Here is an 18001-nt window from a genome sequence, read left to right on the forward strand (position 1 = left end):
AGCGCCATAGGCGAATGACTAGGCAGAAATACGACGAAAAAATGAAAAAGGTCTGGAAAGAGCATTATGAAGGTAAATATTCCTACGAATTTTATCTTGCCCATATTCGCCCAAAATTTAAATATAAAAGTCCACCAGTACCTAAAGTCAATATGTCTACACCCAACCCCATAAAACTTCCAAAGAAAAGGGTAAAAAAACGAAAGCCCGAAATAACAATTGAAGGTGTGACCTATACCGGCATCAGATGCCCATCTGATGCTGAGGCGATAAATGAACTTGTTCGAATTGGTTATGATAGAATACCAGGTAAACATGTCTTTTTATTTGAATTCCCCTAACAGTTTCGGCCATTATTTGCCTGCTAATTTTTGTTTTGTCTTTCAGTTGGCGTGCCTCGATGGAACAAAGGGGACGCCTTTGACACCGATGGCGAGGGAGATGTCGAAGCGAAGAAGGCGAGACAAAAACGCCCTGCCAAGAAACCGTCCAAAAAAGAGCCGAAGGCCAAAAAGGCGAAGAAGGAAACGACGGGGTCGCGTATGTTTGACCCTATTCCCAAGGAAGCTCCGTCTCAACCCAACGCCCACTCCTCTTCAAGGGGCGATACAGAGACGGCCGATGAGCAGACCGGGGATGAAGGCCGTTCAATTCATCAGTCCTTATCACAAAAGACCCCTTCTGAAGCAAACCCTTCTGAGACAACCCTTACCGTATCCCAGATGCTGACCTTTTCGCCGCTGCCAACATTGCTGTCGCCGCTGAGCTCATCTCTGGCCAACTTACCAGCTCGCATCGATGCCAGCAAAATGAAGGTATCCCTTATCGATTACTTCTCGCCCTAATAGTAAATTCGCAGCTGATATTTTACTGTGGCAAAACTTGGCAGATTCCTGATGACGCTCCTGCCGATCATGATGACGTGGCAGCTAAGGCGGCGGCTTTCCTGGATTCTGACAGCGAAGAAGACAATTCGCCCCTTCCAGAGAGTGAAATGCATGAAGTTACCAGCGGTTCTACCGAAAACTGGGGCGATCATCTAGACGTCATCTCTGAGCTGAAGTCCCAAGGCACTACTCTTTTCAAATCGCCAAAGGATCTTGAGCGACTTCAGAAGTCGGCAACTGCCTTGGCCGATGCTCCCCCAGAAGTTCTCAGTGAGAAAGCTCGAGGTGCAATGGTCAAGCTTTCTGCGTCGCTCCCAGCTTTCCGGGCGATCTATGCTGAATCGACCACTATTCAGTCCAATTATGACGAGCTGGTCGCCCAGGAGAACGTTGCCAAGGAGAAGCTTGAAGGGTTGAATGTGAATGTAAAATCGGCTATCTCAACTCTCAAGTCTCGCCGAGACAATGCCAAGAATCTAAGGGACAAAGTCGCTGCCCTGAAGCTGGAGCTGGAAACCGAAGAAAAAGCTATTGGTGAGCTCGAAGCGTCTATGGACAAAGACCTTCTTGAGGGTGTTGGTGTGAAGAAGAGCCGAAGCGAGCTGAAGCAGGGCATTGCTAATTTGAAGCCTAAGGTGGCTGAAGCTCGTACCCAATTCAGCACTCTCCGCAGCGAGCTGGGCGACATATTCAGCCACTTTTAATTTTTAAGTCCAGAACAATTTTATAATTTTGTATTTTTACGTTAGTTCCGAATTTTAGTACCCTTTGATCGGCCTGAGGGCCGCATCTTGTTTTTTGCAATTTTAATGTTCATTCGGCCACAGAGCCGAAAGTTTTACCATTTATTCGCACCTTGTCTGATTATTTTCATATTATCGGCCCATAGTTAGTCCGATACGAAATAATGTTATTTATTTAAAAAATAATTACAAGATGTTGAGAAAAACGGAGGACCCGTTGAAAAAACTCAACTAATGTGAAACGCCGAAAACGTAAATGGTACTACCAAATGATCGGCGTTTACCTATATTCGCCGCATACTCCGTGAATTTTAACATTCCAGGATGCTCGGCGGAAAGTTACAAACAGCACTACTCTTCGTCGGCTCCAAATAACCGACGGTCTACGCCCTCCCAACAGCTAGGAACGTACTTTTTCAGGAACTGACCGTTGATCGCCCTGTCGTGTTCTTCCCCATCAATATCTGCCAACAAGTATGCTCCGCCTGTTAACTTGTTGACCACAATAAAGGGGCCTTCCCAATTCGGGCTCCATTTTCCGAGCCGAGTATCTTTATGTCCGATAGGCAAGACTGCCTTCCATACTATATCGCCTACCATAAATGTCTTTCGTTTAACCCGTTTGTTATAAGCTCTCTCGACCCTTCTTTTCTGAGCTTCGATGTGATCTAGCGCCGTCAAACGTTCTTCGTCGAGGTCCAGAGTATCTATCACCATTTTGTCGAAGTAATCGTCTTTGGACAATTTGTTCTGGTATCTGCGGCGAGTAGACGTGACTGTCAGCTCCATTGGCAACATTGCATCATAACCATACACCAATCTGAAGGGCGAAGTCCCGGTGGCTGACTTCTGGCTGGTCCTGTTCGCCCAAACTGCCTCTGACAAAAGCACATGCCATTGTCTCGGGTTTTCTTCAATCATTTTCTGAACTATAAGCTTGATCGCTTTGTTCGTGGCTTCGGCCTGTCCGTTGGCTTGGGCGTAGTATGGTGTTGAATGTAACATTTTAACCTTCATCTGAGAAGCCCACCAAACTATATCGCCTCCTGTGAACATCGTCCCCTGGTCAGTGGTTATTGATTCGGGTAATCCATGTCTGTGGACGATATATTCTTTGAAGAATTTGATCACAGCTTCTTGTGTTGGTGACTTCAAGGGTTTGGCCTCGACCCACTTAGTGAAATAGCAAGTGGCGATGATAACGAAAGTGTGGCCGTCAGACGAGCCAAGATATATTTTCCCTATGAGGTCGACCACCCATCCTCTAAACGGCCATGGCTTGATGATGGAGTGTAGTTCCTCGGCCGGGACATGTTGTATAGGGCCAGCTTTCTGACAAGCTTCGCACCCCTTAGCGTATCTTATGCAGTCCTGTTCCATCTTCGGCCAATAGAAGCCATATTTGTGGATTAACCATCTCATTCTAGGGCCCGCTTGGTGAGCACCGGCTATTCCTTCGTGAACTTCGGCCATTGCTAGCATTGCTTCTTTAGGACCGATACATCTGAAGAGTAGCCCTTCAAAGCCCTTTTTATATAGTTCGCCCGCTAGAACTACATAGTTTAGTGCCAAGGTTCTCAACCTTCTATTCGTATGGTCTGGCTTCTCGAACCAACTCAGGACTTCAATTCTCCAATCTTGGTTAACATCAAGTTGGTAGGCCGAAAATATTCTTTCGTCGATGGTGATGCCCCCAGTATGTAGATTTGGCATGTCTCGTTCTATTGTGTCCAAGCAGAGATTCGTTTTGTACCCACTACCGTGCTGGGCTAAATCATTCGCGACAACATTATCGGCTCTCTCTGTGTATTCCATCCTTGTGTCCTGAAAGCCTTCGATGAGATGCTTTGCCTTATTGCAATACCTCACCAGCAGTTCGGATTCGCATTTGAACTCCCCAGTTACTTGTTTAATGACTAACAACGAATCGCCTTTGACGTTGATTGTTTTTGCCCCCAGTTCGGCAAGGATTTCAAGGCCGAAAATTAGGGCTTCGTATTCTGCCTGATTGTTGGTACATTCGAACTGGAGTCTGAATGACAACTGGTAGGATGTCCCCAAGGGTGTGACGATGTGTACTCCTGCGCCTGCCCCCTGGCTTGTCCTGGACCCATCGAACCACATCTCCCATGTGGTGACGTCGCCGAACGTGACTGTTTCTTCCTTGAGGGTAATACCAGGGTGATCGGCCAAGAAATCTGCCAACACTTGTCCTTTTACTGCTCTTTGGGAAACATACACCAACGTAAATTCGGACATAGCAATCGCCCATTTTCCAATCCGATTCCTCAGGTATGGCTTCGATAAGATATACTTAATGATATCGGTCTGGGACAATACGTACACTACGACCGGCAACATATAGTATCGCAGCTTGCAGCATGTGAAGTGCAGGCATAGACACATTTTTTCTATGTCGGTATAGCGAATCTCTGTGTCCGTCAGTCCTCGGATCAAATAGTAGACTGCTCTCTCGACCCCATCGTCCTCTTGGGCGAGCATACATCCTAGGGATTCGCGTGCAGCCGATAGGTATAGTAACAACGGCTTATTCGGCTTTGGAGGGGTCATAACCGGAGGTTTTTCCAAGTAACCTTTCAAATCGTCGAACACCCTCTGTTGCTCGTCCGTCCATATCCACTCATCGGCCTCTTTTCCTCTCAGCAAAACACTCCAGCTGCGAAGTCGGCCCGCTGTGTTCGCTATGAATCTTCTTAAGAAATTGATTTGACCGATGAGCCTCTGGAGCTGCTTCTTGGTTTTGGGTGGTTCAGCATTGATAATCGCCTTGACTTTGTTCTTGTCTATTTCTACTCCCCGCTGGTGAACCAAGAAACCCAAGAAGTTTCCAGCCGAAACGCCGAATGCGCATTTCAGAGGATTCATCTTTAACCCATTGCGTCGTATACGTTCGAAACCTTTTCGGAGGTCGGCCAGATGGATTTCGCCGGTATTTGATTTGATTACGACATCGTCGATGTAAACCTCAAGGCAGTTAAGGCCCCTGAACATTTTGTTCATCGCCCTCTGGTATGTTGCCCCGCGTTTTTTAAGCCGAAAGGCATCACTACCCATTCGTACGCTCCGATCGGCCCGGGGCATCTAAAAGCCGTTTTGGAGATGTCCTCCTTGCTGATTGGAACTTGGTTGTATCCAGAGTGCGCATCGAGGAAACTGAGTATCGTGTGTCCAGCTGCCCTGTCGATTAGCATATCGGCCACCGGCATCGGGTATTCGTCCTTGGGTGTGGCCAGGTTGAGGTTTCGAAAATCTACGCATACTCTTAGCTTCCCGTTTTTCTTCATCACTGGTACGATGTTAGAGAGCCATTCGGTGTACTGGGCTTCCCGAATAAACTTGGCATCTTCCAGCCGCTTAATCTCATCCTGGATGAGAGTATCCACTTCCCTGGACATTCGCCGGGGAGGTTGCCGAAATGGCCGAAACCCACTTTTCAGTGGAAGTTTATGCTCGGCGATATCAGGGTCAAGGCCAGGCATCTCATCATACGACCAGGAAAAACAGTCGCAGAACTCCACGAGTAGAGCGACCAGTTGTTCTCTGAATCCCTCGTCCAGTCCTGCGTTGATATATATCGGCTTCAGCGAATCATCTGTCCCCAGATTCACCTCGAAGAGGTCGTCTTGTACTTGGGTGGGATCATCTTCTAGTTTCCTGGTTGCCAGCCGTATGTCCTCAATTCGCAATGATCCTGTCGGGTCTTGATCTTGGTCCTCGTAGATGCACTCGGCCGATGTAATATCATATAGCGAGGTCAGTTGTCTAATTTTCTCCCTCAATTCTTTATGTCGTGCCATCATTGTGAATCTCTGAGGATGGTGGATCGGCCTTTGCCCCCGAGGGTCACTGATACTGGCCGATCTGAGTTAACAAGCAGACGAGGGACGCTCGTCTCTCCTTTTGAACTGAGGGATTGTATGTTGCGTACTTCCTCATCATATAAACGCGCTTCAAGCACATTGTGGTCTTCGCCGAAGGGGTTGGGGTCGCCCTGAACAACTTCAGCCTCGCCGTCATCTCGCCATATGAAGAGCATTTGATGCATGGTCGACGGTATACACATGTTGGAGTGTATCCAATCGCGGCCGAGCAAAATGTTGTAGTTGCTCCGGGCGTTGACCACGAAAAACCCTTCTTCGGTTTCTACTCGCCCTACCTTGATTCGGAGGGTGATGTACCCTTCAGCCGGCGTCTCGCCTCCCGCGAAGTCAGTCATGTAAACATCGGTCGGGTCAAGCTGATCCCGCGTTATGCCCAGTTTTTTTGAGCATTTTCGCCGGTAGTATGTTAACGCCAGCCCCGTTATCAATAAGGACCCTGTTAATCGATACCCCGTTCAAATCGGCCTTGATGTACAATGGCCGAATGTGCCTAGTCATCCTTGTTGGAGGCTTGCTAAGAGATACTACCGCGGTACTGTCGGCGCTATCTCCTTCCGGCACGATTACATCGCCTTCCAATGTCGCCTTCTGCCCTGGCTTACTTCTGTATGAGTTGGGGAGCGTGACCACCTTTACTCCGTATTCGTCCCTCACCACCGGGACCTAAGCTTTCAACACTCCCTTCTTGTGCGAGACGACGACCTCGCGGTCTTTGGGCAATCTTGCTTTAAGCTGGCCACCCTGATGCGATACGAGTACGTCCTTATAGGACGATCGTCCGCTGGAATCTTCGTCCTCCTCGTGAACTACTGCCGTGACGGCCACATCGGTCACTTGTTTCTCGCCTTTTGGCATCCATACCCTCCTTACCTTGGCATTTCGCCTATCAGGCGATTTGGTATCCATATCGGCCTGGTTCCTTGCCCCCAATCTCTCGACTATTGGCCTATTTCCGCGCTGCTCTCTGTGATCCGATTCTGCCCCGTGATTCGCCCGCGACTCTTGTCGCAGCCTTTGCATTCGCCTCTTCTGGGTTTTCGTCATACGAGGGGTCTCCTCCATTGGCCGAAATATCCTCTTGAATACGTTAGTGGTAGGCCTCCGCTGTGGCTCATGCCTCTGCCACTGCTCTGTGGGCGATTTCGGTTTAAAGGTCTTGGGATGCTTCCTCGTGTTCTCGCCTCCCTTGACCTTAAAACACGTACTGCATGATGGGCAAGTCATATCTGCAGTGGGCGAGCTGTATCGCTTCCTCTTCTGTTGCTGAGGTCGTCCTTTTTCTCCTCGCCACTTTGAACCATCGGTCTCTACTCTCGGCTTGGGTCTTCTAGGGTTCCACTTGCTTTGTATCTGCCCTTGCTCTAGGTAGCTATCAAAGTGGGGCCGAACGGTGTTAATAGACACGTATTTAGCATCGGCCTCTTTCTTTGTTGGGAACAGAAGTTTTCCTTCGTTAATCGCCTTCTGGATCACGTTTCTGAAATTTACGCAATTGTTCGTGCTGTGCCTCCAGGAATTGTGGTACTTGCAATAATCTTTACCGACCAGCTCCTCCGACGGTGGAATTGCATGACCTTCGCTTAAGGCGATTTGTCCATCCTTCAACAAGGCATCAAATATGTCGTCCGCTTTGGTCAGGTCGAACGAATACTCCTTTTGTACCACCGCAGTTTTATTTCTCTTAACAAAGTCAGGCTTTCGCAAGGCCGAACATTCCAGGGGTTTCGTTCCCAAAAATTCGGCCATGTTGACTTCATCTTCGGAACCGCTATCCTCACTGTCGGACACCACGGCCACGTCAAGCTGGTCTTTGTAATAGGTCCCTTTAGATGCGCCTCTCCTCTGTTCTTTCTCCTGGAGGAGTCTTTCGTAGCTCGTCACCCTGTTCGTTAGCTCGAACAAGTCACGAAACCTATGGCCCTCGAAATGCTCCCTCATGGCGAAACTCATCCCTCTTACCACCATCGGTACGCAATCGGCCTCTGACATTTTGGTGGAGCACCTAGTCCTGAGGTTTCTAAATCGGCCGATATACTTTTCTGCCGATTCGCTCGGTAGCTGCGAGATTCGGGCGAGGTCGGCCAGGGTGACATCAGGTGGTGCCCTGTAAAACTCCTCATGGAAGAGGATTTCGAGGTCCTTCCACGTGTCCACCGAATTGGGCGACAATCTAGAGTACCACGTAAACGCCATTTTTGTCAAGGAGCTGGCGAAAAGCCGGAGCTTCCAGAAATCGTGAGCAGCTGCTTCGCCGCATTGGGCCGAAAACCGGACGACATGTTCAACCGTAGATTGCCCCTTCTCCTCGCCTGAAAATAGACTAAACTCCGGCACTTTATACCCCCTTGGGAAAGGATATAACTTGTCGATCCAGTCTGGATATGGTTTCATGTACGATGGGCGAGGCATAGGTCGCAGGTCCACCCCGAGCCTCTCTAGCATGTCCACGAGTTGCCCTTGATTGTATATATTTGGATCGCCTCCCTCAGAGCATGATCGTTCGCCCACGTTGGGCTCCTGGGTGTTGGCTCCAGTAGCTCCCCCTTGTGGTCTAGCTTCGCCTTGTGGGTTTGACGAGCTTGCCCCCGGGTGATCGGCCCTCCCTGAGAATTCGGCCTCGTTCCTCGTCAAAAGCTTAATGGAACCATATGTATATCCCATCTTGTTGGGTTGTTGTTCGGCCGAACCACCTGGTTGACCAAAACGGCTCGGTGTTTGGTTCTGTTCGGCCCTTCTGTACCCCTGATCGGCGGTGGATTGCCCAGAAAATAATCGCCTCAGGTTTTCCATTGCCTTGTTGAGGCCGTCCAAGTTCCCTTGGATCTGCCTTTGGACCGACGTTTGGTCGGCCATGATGTTCCTCATTACTTCGGACATCTGATGCATAGCACCGTCGAACATCTGCTTGTTCTCCTGCGCTATCTCGCCCCTCATGGCCGAGAAGTCGGCCTGTGATAAAGAAGGACGAGAGGGAGGAAGCTGACGTGAGTAGTCTATCATATCATCGGTCGCGTGGTCGATCTTGTCCTTAGGCAGGTTCCCCTCGGTATCCGTTGTATTCGGCACCTTGTTGATTGGTTCACCTGTTTGTCTTTGGCCATGGTTTCCGATCTATCCGAATCTGATTCGTCTACTATGTCACCTTCCTTCCGTTGTTGTCGGCGTATGGACCGAGCGTGCCTGGAATCGTCCTTAAAGTCCGTTTTTGTGCTAACCATAAACTGGTCCCCAGTGGAGTCACCAAAAGATGTTCGCCTGGAAATATTCCGGACTCGAATCTTTGAATTTATAATCGGGATCGGTTTGAGGTTTGATGCTTTAACGAACCTATGTAGATATTCGTAGGGCTTGTTTGGTTAAAAACACTTAACCACGTGATTTAAAGAGTAATAATCTGGGAGTTATGAACTCAGGCGAGATTAATACCGAAAACTACTCCTAAATTAAAACAATCCGGAGATTGCGAGATAAAAAGCACTGGGCTTGGTTTTTGATTGATTGATTTGTTGATACAAAAATAATGAAGCTCTGAGCTATTTATAGCTCCTCACAATCAAGACTCCTAATCCAACTAAGACTAAAACTCTAATAGAGAATCACTCCTAATGAGCTACAAATTCCTATAAAATAGAAAAAGCAATAATAAACAGGCTTTTCGTTGGGCCTGAATCCCTGATAAGCCCACATGAAATTTTATCCGGTAATTTCCTGGGCCGGTGTAAACAATTGGTTAAAGATAATAATTCATATACATTAAGTAGTTGGTTAAAAGATAATGATTTATATAAAACAAAGAATTAATTTTTATTTTATTTTTATTTTATAAAAAAAATAGGTATATATAAAACGGTGAGTGATTTAAAATTAAAAGCTAGCTCAAAGTCTATATCCACATGTCAGGTTAATAGTCAAATAAGGGTAGCAACATATTTGTCAACTTTTAAACAAAAAAAGCGTATAAGTGCCGAAAAAAAGATTACAGGAGTATGAATGCAATCCTCATCACTTATTCAAGCACTCTTGTAAAATGCCCCTTTAAAAACGCGTTAATTAAACAAAGTTGGGCTACAAAGTATTCTGAGCCTAACCCAATTTGTAATTGAACTGAGTACAGAAAAGTATCCTGAAAGCATATGTAATTTTGAAGGAACAAAGGATCAATTCACCCCCAAAAATATCAAATGAATTATTCTTGCAGTTTTTGGTACAAACAAACCCAAAACTAGCGTTTCCTTATCAGAAAACCCCTCATAAAGTGAGTTTCTGAATTTCATTTATTTAATTTAATTAATCATAACTAATTCTATTTTAATCTAATTAAAACTCTAATTAATTCTATTTTAATCTAATTAAAACTCTAATTAACTCTATTTTAATCTAATTAAAACTCTAATTAATCAAAACTATAATTTTTTTCCACTACCATCGCGTATACCAGCCACCATATACTCCGGCCACAACTAAAACCGTTCATCCTCTTGAGGATGCACAACCATTTTGCACTCATTTCCTTTGTAAGAAATTAAATATATACTAATTGGCTAAAGTACTAATTAGTACTAGTTTAATCATGCACTTTAACTCTGATTTTAATTAGTTGTCCGTAGTTCAAATGGAGACTAATTTCAAATTCCGTCAAACTTTATCTAAAAATCCAATAAAATATAAAACAAATAAAAATATAATTTTTATTCGAATTCGACTTATATTTTATTTTTAATAAATCCCGACAGATTTTTTAGGTCCAAATCAGTCCCGCTTGATTAAAATTACTATGTCCAAATTTCATAAAAATTTGACGGTAGTTCGTCAAATTATTTCGCAAATATTGATACCAAAATTATTCGCTCTCACTTTCATCGTCTTCCTTATGGTGATATTCGACAATGGTTTAACAAATAGGCCTAATTACTTAAAAACCACCCATCTTGTAACTTTTTTTTATTTATACCACGACCTAGGAAAATTTTCATTTGTACCCTATTTTTGATTTTTATGTTTCGTTTGTACCCCAAGAGTAATTTTTTTGATAATTTTATTAATTTAAAGATGAAAATATTAAAAACAAGATACATAAATGATTATCGTTAACGTTTTATTAGAATATAAGTTAAAAATGAAGGACTAATGTAAACTTTTTAAAAAAAAAATAGGTCAATTCAACTCATTAGGGTAGAGATGAAACATAAAAATCAAAAATAGGGTACAATTGAAAATTTTCCTAGGTCATGGTATAAATGAAAAAAAATTACAAGGTGGGTGGTTTTTAAGTAATTAAGCCTAACAAATATTTGAGCTAACTTATGTAACTTCTCTTAATGATGCCATGGGAAATTCGGAGCAATCAGAACAATTTTGTGTGGAAAAACTTATTCTCGTCGCCAACGCAAGGCTGTAATACGGCTATTTAAACCTTAGTTATTTGGCAATCTGCACCAGATAGAAGGATATCTAAAATGCAATCCAAATGCAGTCATGTTTAGTCAAGCTAATCGGGTTGGGGCAGGTTGTGTTAAGCGCGACTCAGATGGTAATTTTATTAGTGTTCATGGCTCTACCTTTGTTGCCCTTTTGGACCCGTTATTATATAGCCGAGGCTCTTAGTGGGAAGGGAAGCATTATTGTGGATTAAAAATCATGCGTCTCAATATGTTATTTTTGAAAGTGACTCCTTAATGTTTGTCGAAGCCGTTCTTAGTATTTAAAAGATCGCTCGTACGTTGGTGGTATTATTCAAAATTGTAGGAACTTACTCGGTGAGTTTTATGCTAGTTCCGTAGTTTTTATGCTAGTTCCATAGTTTTTATTGAACAATAAGCAAATATGCACAGTGGCGGAACCAGAAATTCTTTTCAGCCCGGACTAAACTAGAGGTGTAACTTAGTCAATCTTAATTTTAGTGATATTCGACTCGAAAACCCGCGAATAAACTCGTTTATATATTTATATGGTCTGTTTGATATATTATTTTTTAATTTTAAACCTTAAATATTTAATATATTTTATTAAAAATAAATATAAAACATATAATTTAAATTTGTTTATATATAAAAAGGAATATAGTATTTAAATGTTATTAAATTATTAAATAATTTAATTTTGATTTAAATTTTATTAAATAAAATGAAACTCGATTAAACTCGTTAAACTCGAGAAATATTCGATACATAAACTAAAAACTCGACTCGAAAATAACCAAGTCAATCTCAGTCTTCTCAATACTCGACTTAACTCGACTCGACTCGTTTACACCCCAGACTAAACCACATATAAATGATAAATATAAAACATCATTTTGCAACAAAATTATATTAATAAAAGAAAATAGTAAATATTACAATATCCTTCCAAACTAATTTGAATAGTTTCATTAAGACATTTTTTAAATATTCATAAAACATCCATTAACGAAATTCATCAATTAATAAAATAAAATAAATTATAGAAAAGATAAAAATAAAAAAAATAATCACTTGTTGTATTCTAATTAATTTTTTTCACTTTTCATGACTAAATTAATTTACATAAATAAACACAAATAAAAATAAACTTATTCAAAATTGAAAGTAGATTAATTTTAGAAAGAAAATGATCAGAGGATTATTAGAATTAGCAATTTTTTATTGCATTTATTAGAGATATTTAGGTTAAAGAATTTAAAATTAGATTAAAAAATTACAAAAAATTGTAAAAAGTTAAAAATATTTATAATTTAATCGAGACTTGATGATTTGAAAATTGATGGGTTAATTTGAGAATTGTTGAGCTGGTTTGAAATTGAAAAATTAATTCTCCTTTAATATGTGGTATTGGAGGAAAATGAATTTGCATAAGTTATATCCTTTATGGCTGTTTTTTAAAATATAAGGGTCAAATAGAACTACGTTACAAAAAATAAAGGCCATATTACGAATTCTTTTATTTTTATCCACATATAACGGATATTCTTACTATTCTTTAAGATAAAAGGCCAAATATGACTACTTTACAAGAAAAAAAGGCCATGTAGCCCATCTCCATATTATTCTTAAGATAGAAAAGGGCCAAAATGTCCCATAATTAAAAATTAAATGGAACGACAACGTTTCTTTTTAACCTAAAAACAAGTCAGCTTTTTTTTCGCTTCCTTCTTTCTTCCTCTAACAAGTAGCCGCAGCCATGGCTGAAACAGTAAGGAGCCTGAAATTTCACCACGCGACGCCTTCTTCCCTTCAAGCCTCTGACCTTCAAATTTCCGACGGCAGCCCGGGCTTAAGCCTACCCTAGCCTTAACGTAGTTCCGCCCCTGAATATGCATGCTCACATGTTAGCCGAACAACCAAATTTTATGTCTAATTTTAGTTTGGGGCTCGAACACTCCGTCTGCTTGATTAAGTACTTTGTTTGTTGTTTTTTTTTTTTTTGTTTAAAAGAGCATTACGAATTAAATGATACTCCTACTATAATCGAATAAGTTAAAACGAGATTGAGAACATTCCATAATAAAGTACAAGCTTGACTAGTCATACAAAATGAAAAGTTTATGGTTTGACTGGATTGTGTAGTAAATTGAAGAACATTAAGACATAAAAAGAGATAGTTCAAAGTTTGAATTGAGCCAAAAAAAACCACTCAACTACTTATAATATTGACACTTATTGTTGTAGGAATATATTAATTAGAGACGAGTCTCATGATTTACATGGTGGTTGAGCTAGCTAGTAGGTGCATGGCGGCAAGCAACGCAAGAAAAATAAACACAAGCTATTGTCTCCTCCCTTTCAGTCGATTCTTTTTCTCTGGATAGCAAACGCTTTTCAATAATTAGATTCCGTGGGCTTGTTACATAAAAAAAATATGAGGAAATTACACTATTTATAAAAAAAATAAAAAAATACCTATTAATTTTTTTTTTATAAAAATTTTAGTTTTAAAAGTATTTATAAAAATACCAGAAAATAATAATAATTATAAACATACGGTGTATATTATTGATGTAATGTCAGTATACTAATAAACTAAAAGTATATTAATATTATTCTAATATTATACACATCAAAACATACTGAATTCTTTTTGATATTAAATAAAAAAATTATCAAAATTACGTCAAATCGTATAGTAAAAATTAAATTAATAATATACTAAAATTATACCAACAATTTACCAAGAGTATGCTCATCAAAATATATTAAAATTATATTAATATTAGATAAAAATTACACTAACATTATACCACATCGTATACTAAAAGTTAAACTGACTCTTGCTGCAGTAGTTCCTAGGTATACTTACTGACAAATACTCCATGTCAAACAAACAATCAGACAACTCTAGCAGTGGTAACTGGACCAAACTGCTCTCAAACAAGCATTGAAACAACCTTGCAGTGGTAACTGGACCAAACTGCTCTGATACCAACATTGTCACGACCCAAAATATTGAGCCGCAACCGGCGCTAGGGAACGGGAGTGGTAGCTCCGGAACCCGTAGCAAGCCTAAAATCACAATTTATTTTTCGCAAATAATATAAACAAACAGCGTAACACAACAGAAGCAAATATATAACACATATAAACATTTACACTAACTGTTCCGTTAACCTCGCGGGCTCTAGTTACCGTACCCTGTACGAACTGGCCTCGCGGTACTATATACATCAGTTAGTGTCTCAAAACATCACACCGGCATCTGGGGCCGTGGATCATATACAAAACACGTAGCCTATCAAGAAGCATATAAACAAATACAGCAGTTGATATATACAATCAAAATGAACTGCTGACTAGGCTACTATTCTGTTGACACAGGACCACTACTGCAGCATTAACAGAAGTCATAAACTAACATATACAGATGACTTCTGCACTCCAAAATTGGCCTCTAGCGAAGTCCACAAGCTAAGCACCTGAAAGACATCAAAGGTGAGGGGTCAGTATTTGGGGAAATACTGAGTGAGTTCACAGTTTACTAACGGTATTATTTTAAAAACATAGCATCGCATTTCAAATCAATATCAATATAAAAATACATATGAACAAGTACTCGATCCTTTCGAAACTATAATCCTGAAACATAACGTAACTCACTATTATTCAAATCATACTGATTCCATTAGTCTGACCCGGGAGCGTTCACGTTCAACCACGTCAGTCAGAACATATCTCTTAATCCCAAAGAGGTGGGTCCAACCCACTGGTAGGTCCAACCTACTAGATACGGGGCTCAGGTTACACTGTAACCGAGTTCACTCTCGTATAGCATTCATATCATAGCTTTCATAATCAAACCATGCATGCATCTCAAATCATATCTTATAGTCAGACACGCTAGACTGACTCGATTACTGGTGATCACACAGCCTATTGACACCCAATAGGTAGCTAGTTTCGTTGGATCGTATACTAGGTTCTCGTACATTAAAACTTAATCAAAACATGTAGCATATCAACAATTCATATATATATATATATATATATATATATATATATATATATATATATATATATATATATATATATATATATAGTGCGATGCATATAACAGTATATATATATATAGTATGATATCAACATAATATTAATCGATAATACACGAAAGTAAAGTGCAACTCACAGTGACCGCAATCCAAGAAATGATATGATCGATCTGATAGTACGCTCTTGCTAGTCCGCCTCTACTGACTTCACTACTCGCTGACACGTCTGATAAATCGTTAATAGTTAGACGTGATTCTCATATTCTTATACGTATAATACTTTTAAGTTTTAGGATTTAGTTTTGTTTTACACTTATTTACGTATTTAATATCTCTAGTCGTATAAACGACTTAGCGAATACTATTTCTCATAGTTGAGAATCGCTTAACGTTCTTGACGTTTTCCATTATTATAATTCATTTAAAACGTCGAGCTAATCTTGAGATCAATAATTCTCAAAGTCCGAAACCCGTCCTTTAGAGTCAAATTACTCAAAACGTCGAATACCTAAGTTAAATAACGTTTGCATACACGTGGGGCAAGTCGGAATGCACGGGCGTGCCCTTCGGTGGGTGCACGATCGTGCAACCAAGTGCACGTTCGTGCACCTCAGGGGTACACGTTCGTGCACTTCCAGTGCACGTTCGTGCACCCGGAAAGAGTGCACGTTCGTGCACTTCAGGTGCACGTTCGTGCACCTTGCTAGGTGCACGTTCGTGCACTTTTAGTGCACGTTCGTGCACCCGTGGTGCACGGTCGTGCACCACGTGCACAGCCCCGGAAATCAAGTTTTCCGGGGTTTCGCCACAACCCCGACGTGCTAAACGCTTCCCTAGTCAATACCCATATCTCGGTTTCTTCATAAACGCCATAATAACTTCAAAAACGTCAAATTCAACCCAAAACCACAATCTCATAAAAACAGCCTACAAAACCATCATTTTCATGCCAAAACCCGACCTCTTACCTTAATTTAAGGGCCAGAGATGATAGGGCTTTCGGTTCTGAAGAAATCGCCGCTTGAATCGCTTGAATCGGACGTCGAACGGAGAAACGGCGGCGAAACGACAGAAATCGGCGATGGCTTCTGTTTTCTCACGATCCTTCTCTGATCTTCTTTCTTTGAATTTGGGTTTCTTATATTTCTTGGTTAAAGGTTCACTTTGGTCCTTGTTCTTTTTGTTTCTTATCATTTATCCTTTAAACTTTTCAATCGTACGATTTAGTCCATAGCTAAATCGTTAAACTCTTTTATCACGACTTATACGTATTATTTATCCCTGATAAATAATACGAAACTCGATATTAACACTTTCCCGTCAAAATCCAATGTTTCCATTTTTGACACAAAGTGGCTAAATTACCACTTTGGTCCCTGTGCCCAATTTTAGACTTTTCTCGTCATTTTTCCATTTAATTCCAATTCTAACTTTAGAATTGAAATATAATATAAATTTTCTCCATAATAATCTTTTCTAAAACCGACCTACTAAAACTTATTTATCGGAAATCTTTCCAATATTGCTACTTCTGCGACTCAAAACTGGACACGTGGTCCAATTAGATAATTAATTATTTTGGGGTATTACATTCTTCCCCCCTTATAAAAATTCGTCCTCGAATTTTCATAAAACTTGTTGGGACGTTACAGTTATTCTTATACCTTTCTTGACATTCATTACTACGCGTCAGTCATGTCTTTTTCTTTTACTTAGCTCTTAGCTCTTTACGTATAGCTGTGATTTCATATTTATCATTAATCGATTATCTATCTTGCTTATAGTAGTCCCTTGTTGTAGCATAGCTGAGAATCTTCTTACTGTTACCATTGTTCTATTCATCATCTTTCTAAAATAGTGTGGCTCAAGGCGTATCACCGATATTATAGTCCTGACGTCTTGTATTACTGGTTGCGATCTCTCTTTTGTCCTTATTAACGTCGATTAATCCCCGCTCGGTATCCTTCAAGTCTATTGTTTCATTCTTAATCATCATCGAGTCGCTATTTGTCTCTTTTATACGTGAATAATCATGACGTATCGGCTACCTCTTTAATGACGTACTTACTTCATTCATACTTCTATGAGTATTTTCTCTTATAAGCACAATCTATGGCTTTTAATCCTTACTACTTCTCAACGTAGTTGAGATTGATACTTCCTTTGCTTCTTTCAACTTTTCTTTGCTTTGCTTAAGTTATTGTGAATTTTATGTTGTTCTATTGGTCGTGATCTTTCGTACATTCTCCATTGCTAAATGTACTTTTCTTTGTGTTGACTTTAACCGTATAGCTTATACGATCGTCTTCGTTGATCGATACTATCCATATTTTTATCTTCTTGACTTTCTCTGATTAGTCCTTAAAGATCCCTTCGAGTCATTAATTGACTTGTCAGTCAAAAATGTCTCTCCTTTATAACACGATTCTCTATTTGTAATAACCTCATAAGAATCTCGCATGTTTCTTTTAAGTCTGACTATTTCGAGAATCCTTCTCGTTAGCTAACCCTCATTTAACTTCTTTCTTATTCTATCTCTTGTCTTCTTTTGAAGGGTTTTCCGATTGTTTCTAATATTTATACTCCATTTACTTTACAATTCCTAAAGTCTAGGAATAATTTCAACTCACTGTCGTCCTATACACTTTATGCTTTCTTAGCACTTAAATCTTGATTTTAATCGTCTTCAAATATCTTGGTCTCTTTGTACTAGTATCAACTCTTGTCTTGTCTTTTACTTGTTATATTCGTTACGTCTTTCCTTTGTTTATAGCCGTTCTATTGCTGCTGCTCTATTCTGACAATCCTTTCGACGTATTTCTAGAACTTTCACTTTCCAATCACCTTACTAAATTTTTGAGGTATTTGCATTTTACCTTTACATTTTTCTTCATATCATCCACCATTCTTATAATTACTGACACGTACGTCTATACGTGTGCCTTTCTCCTTTCTGTTAACGTGATTTTATAATTCTTAATGCTGATATTAGTAACTTTACTTAATATCAGT

At 40.6% G+C, this 18001-nt stretch overlaps 1 protein-coding gene across 1 annotated transcript; it reads right to left on the bottom strand.

Annotated features, from left to right (window-relative positions):
- Positions 1–1981: 1981 nt before the first annotated feature.
- On the bottom strand, positions 1982–5448 carry LOC126672403 (uncharacterized). Its single transcript, XM_050366355.1, has 2 exons — positions 4712–5448; positions 1982–4307 (listed from the first exon to the last, which is right to left on the bottom strand). The coding sequence occupies exons 1-2, from the start codon at positions 5446–5448 to the stop codon at positions 1982–1984; spliced, it is 3063 nt and encodes a 1020-aa protein (XP_050222312.1).
- Positions 5449–18001: the final 12553 nt, after the last annotated feature.

Source organism: Mercurialis annua, linkage group LG1-X (genome assembly GCF_937616625.2).
Source record: "Mercurialis annua linkage group LG1-X, ddMerAnnu1.2, whole genome shotgun sequence".
NCBI lineage: Eukaryota > Viridiplantae > Streptophyta > Magnoliopsida > Malpighiales > Euphorbiaceae > Mercurialis > Mercurialis annua.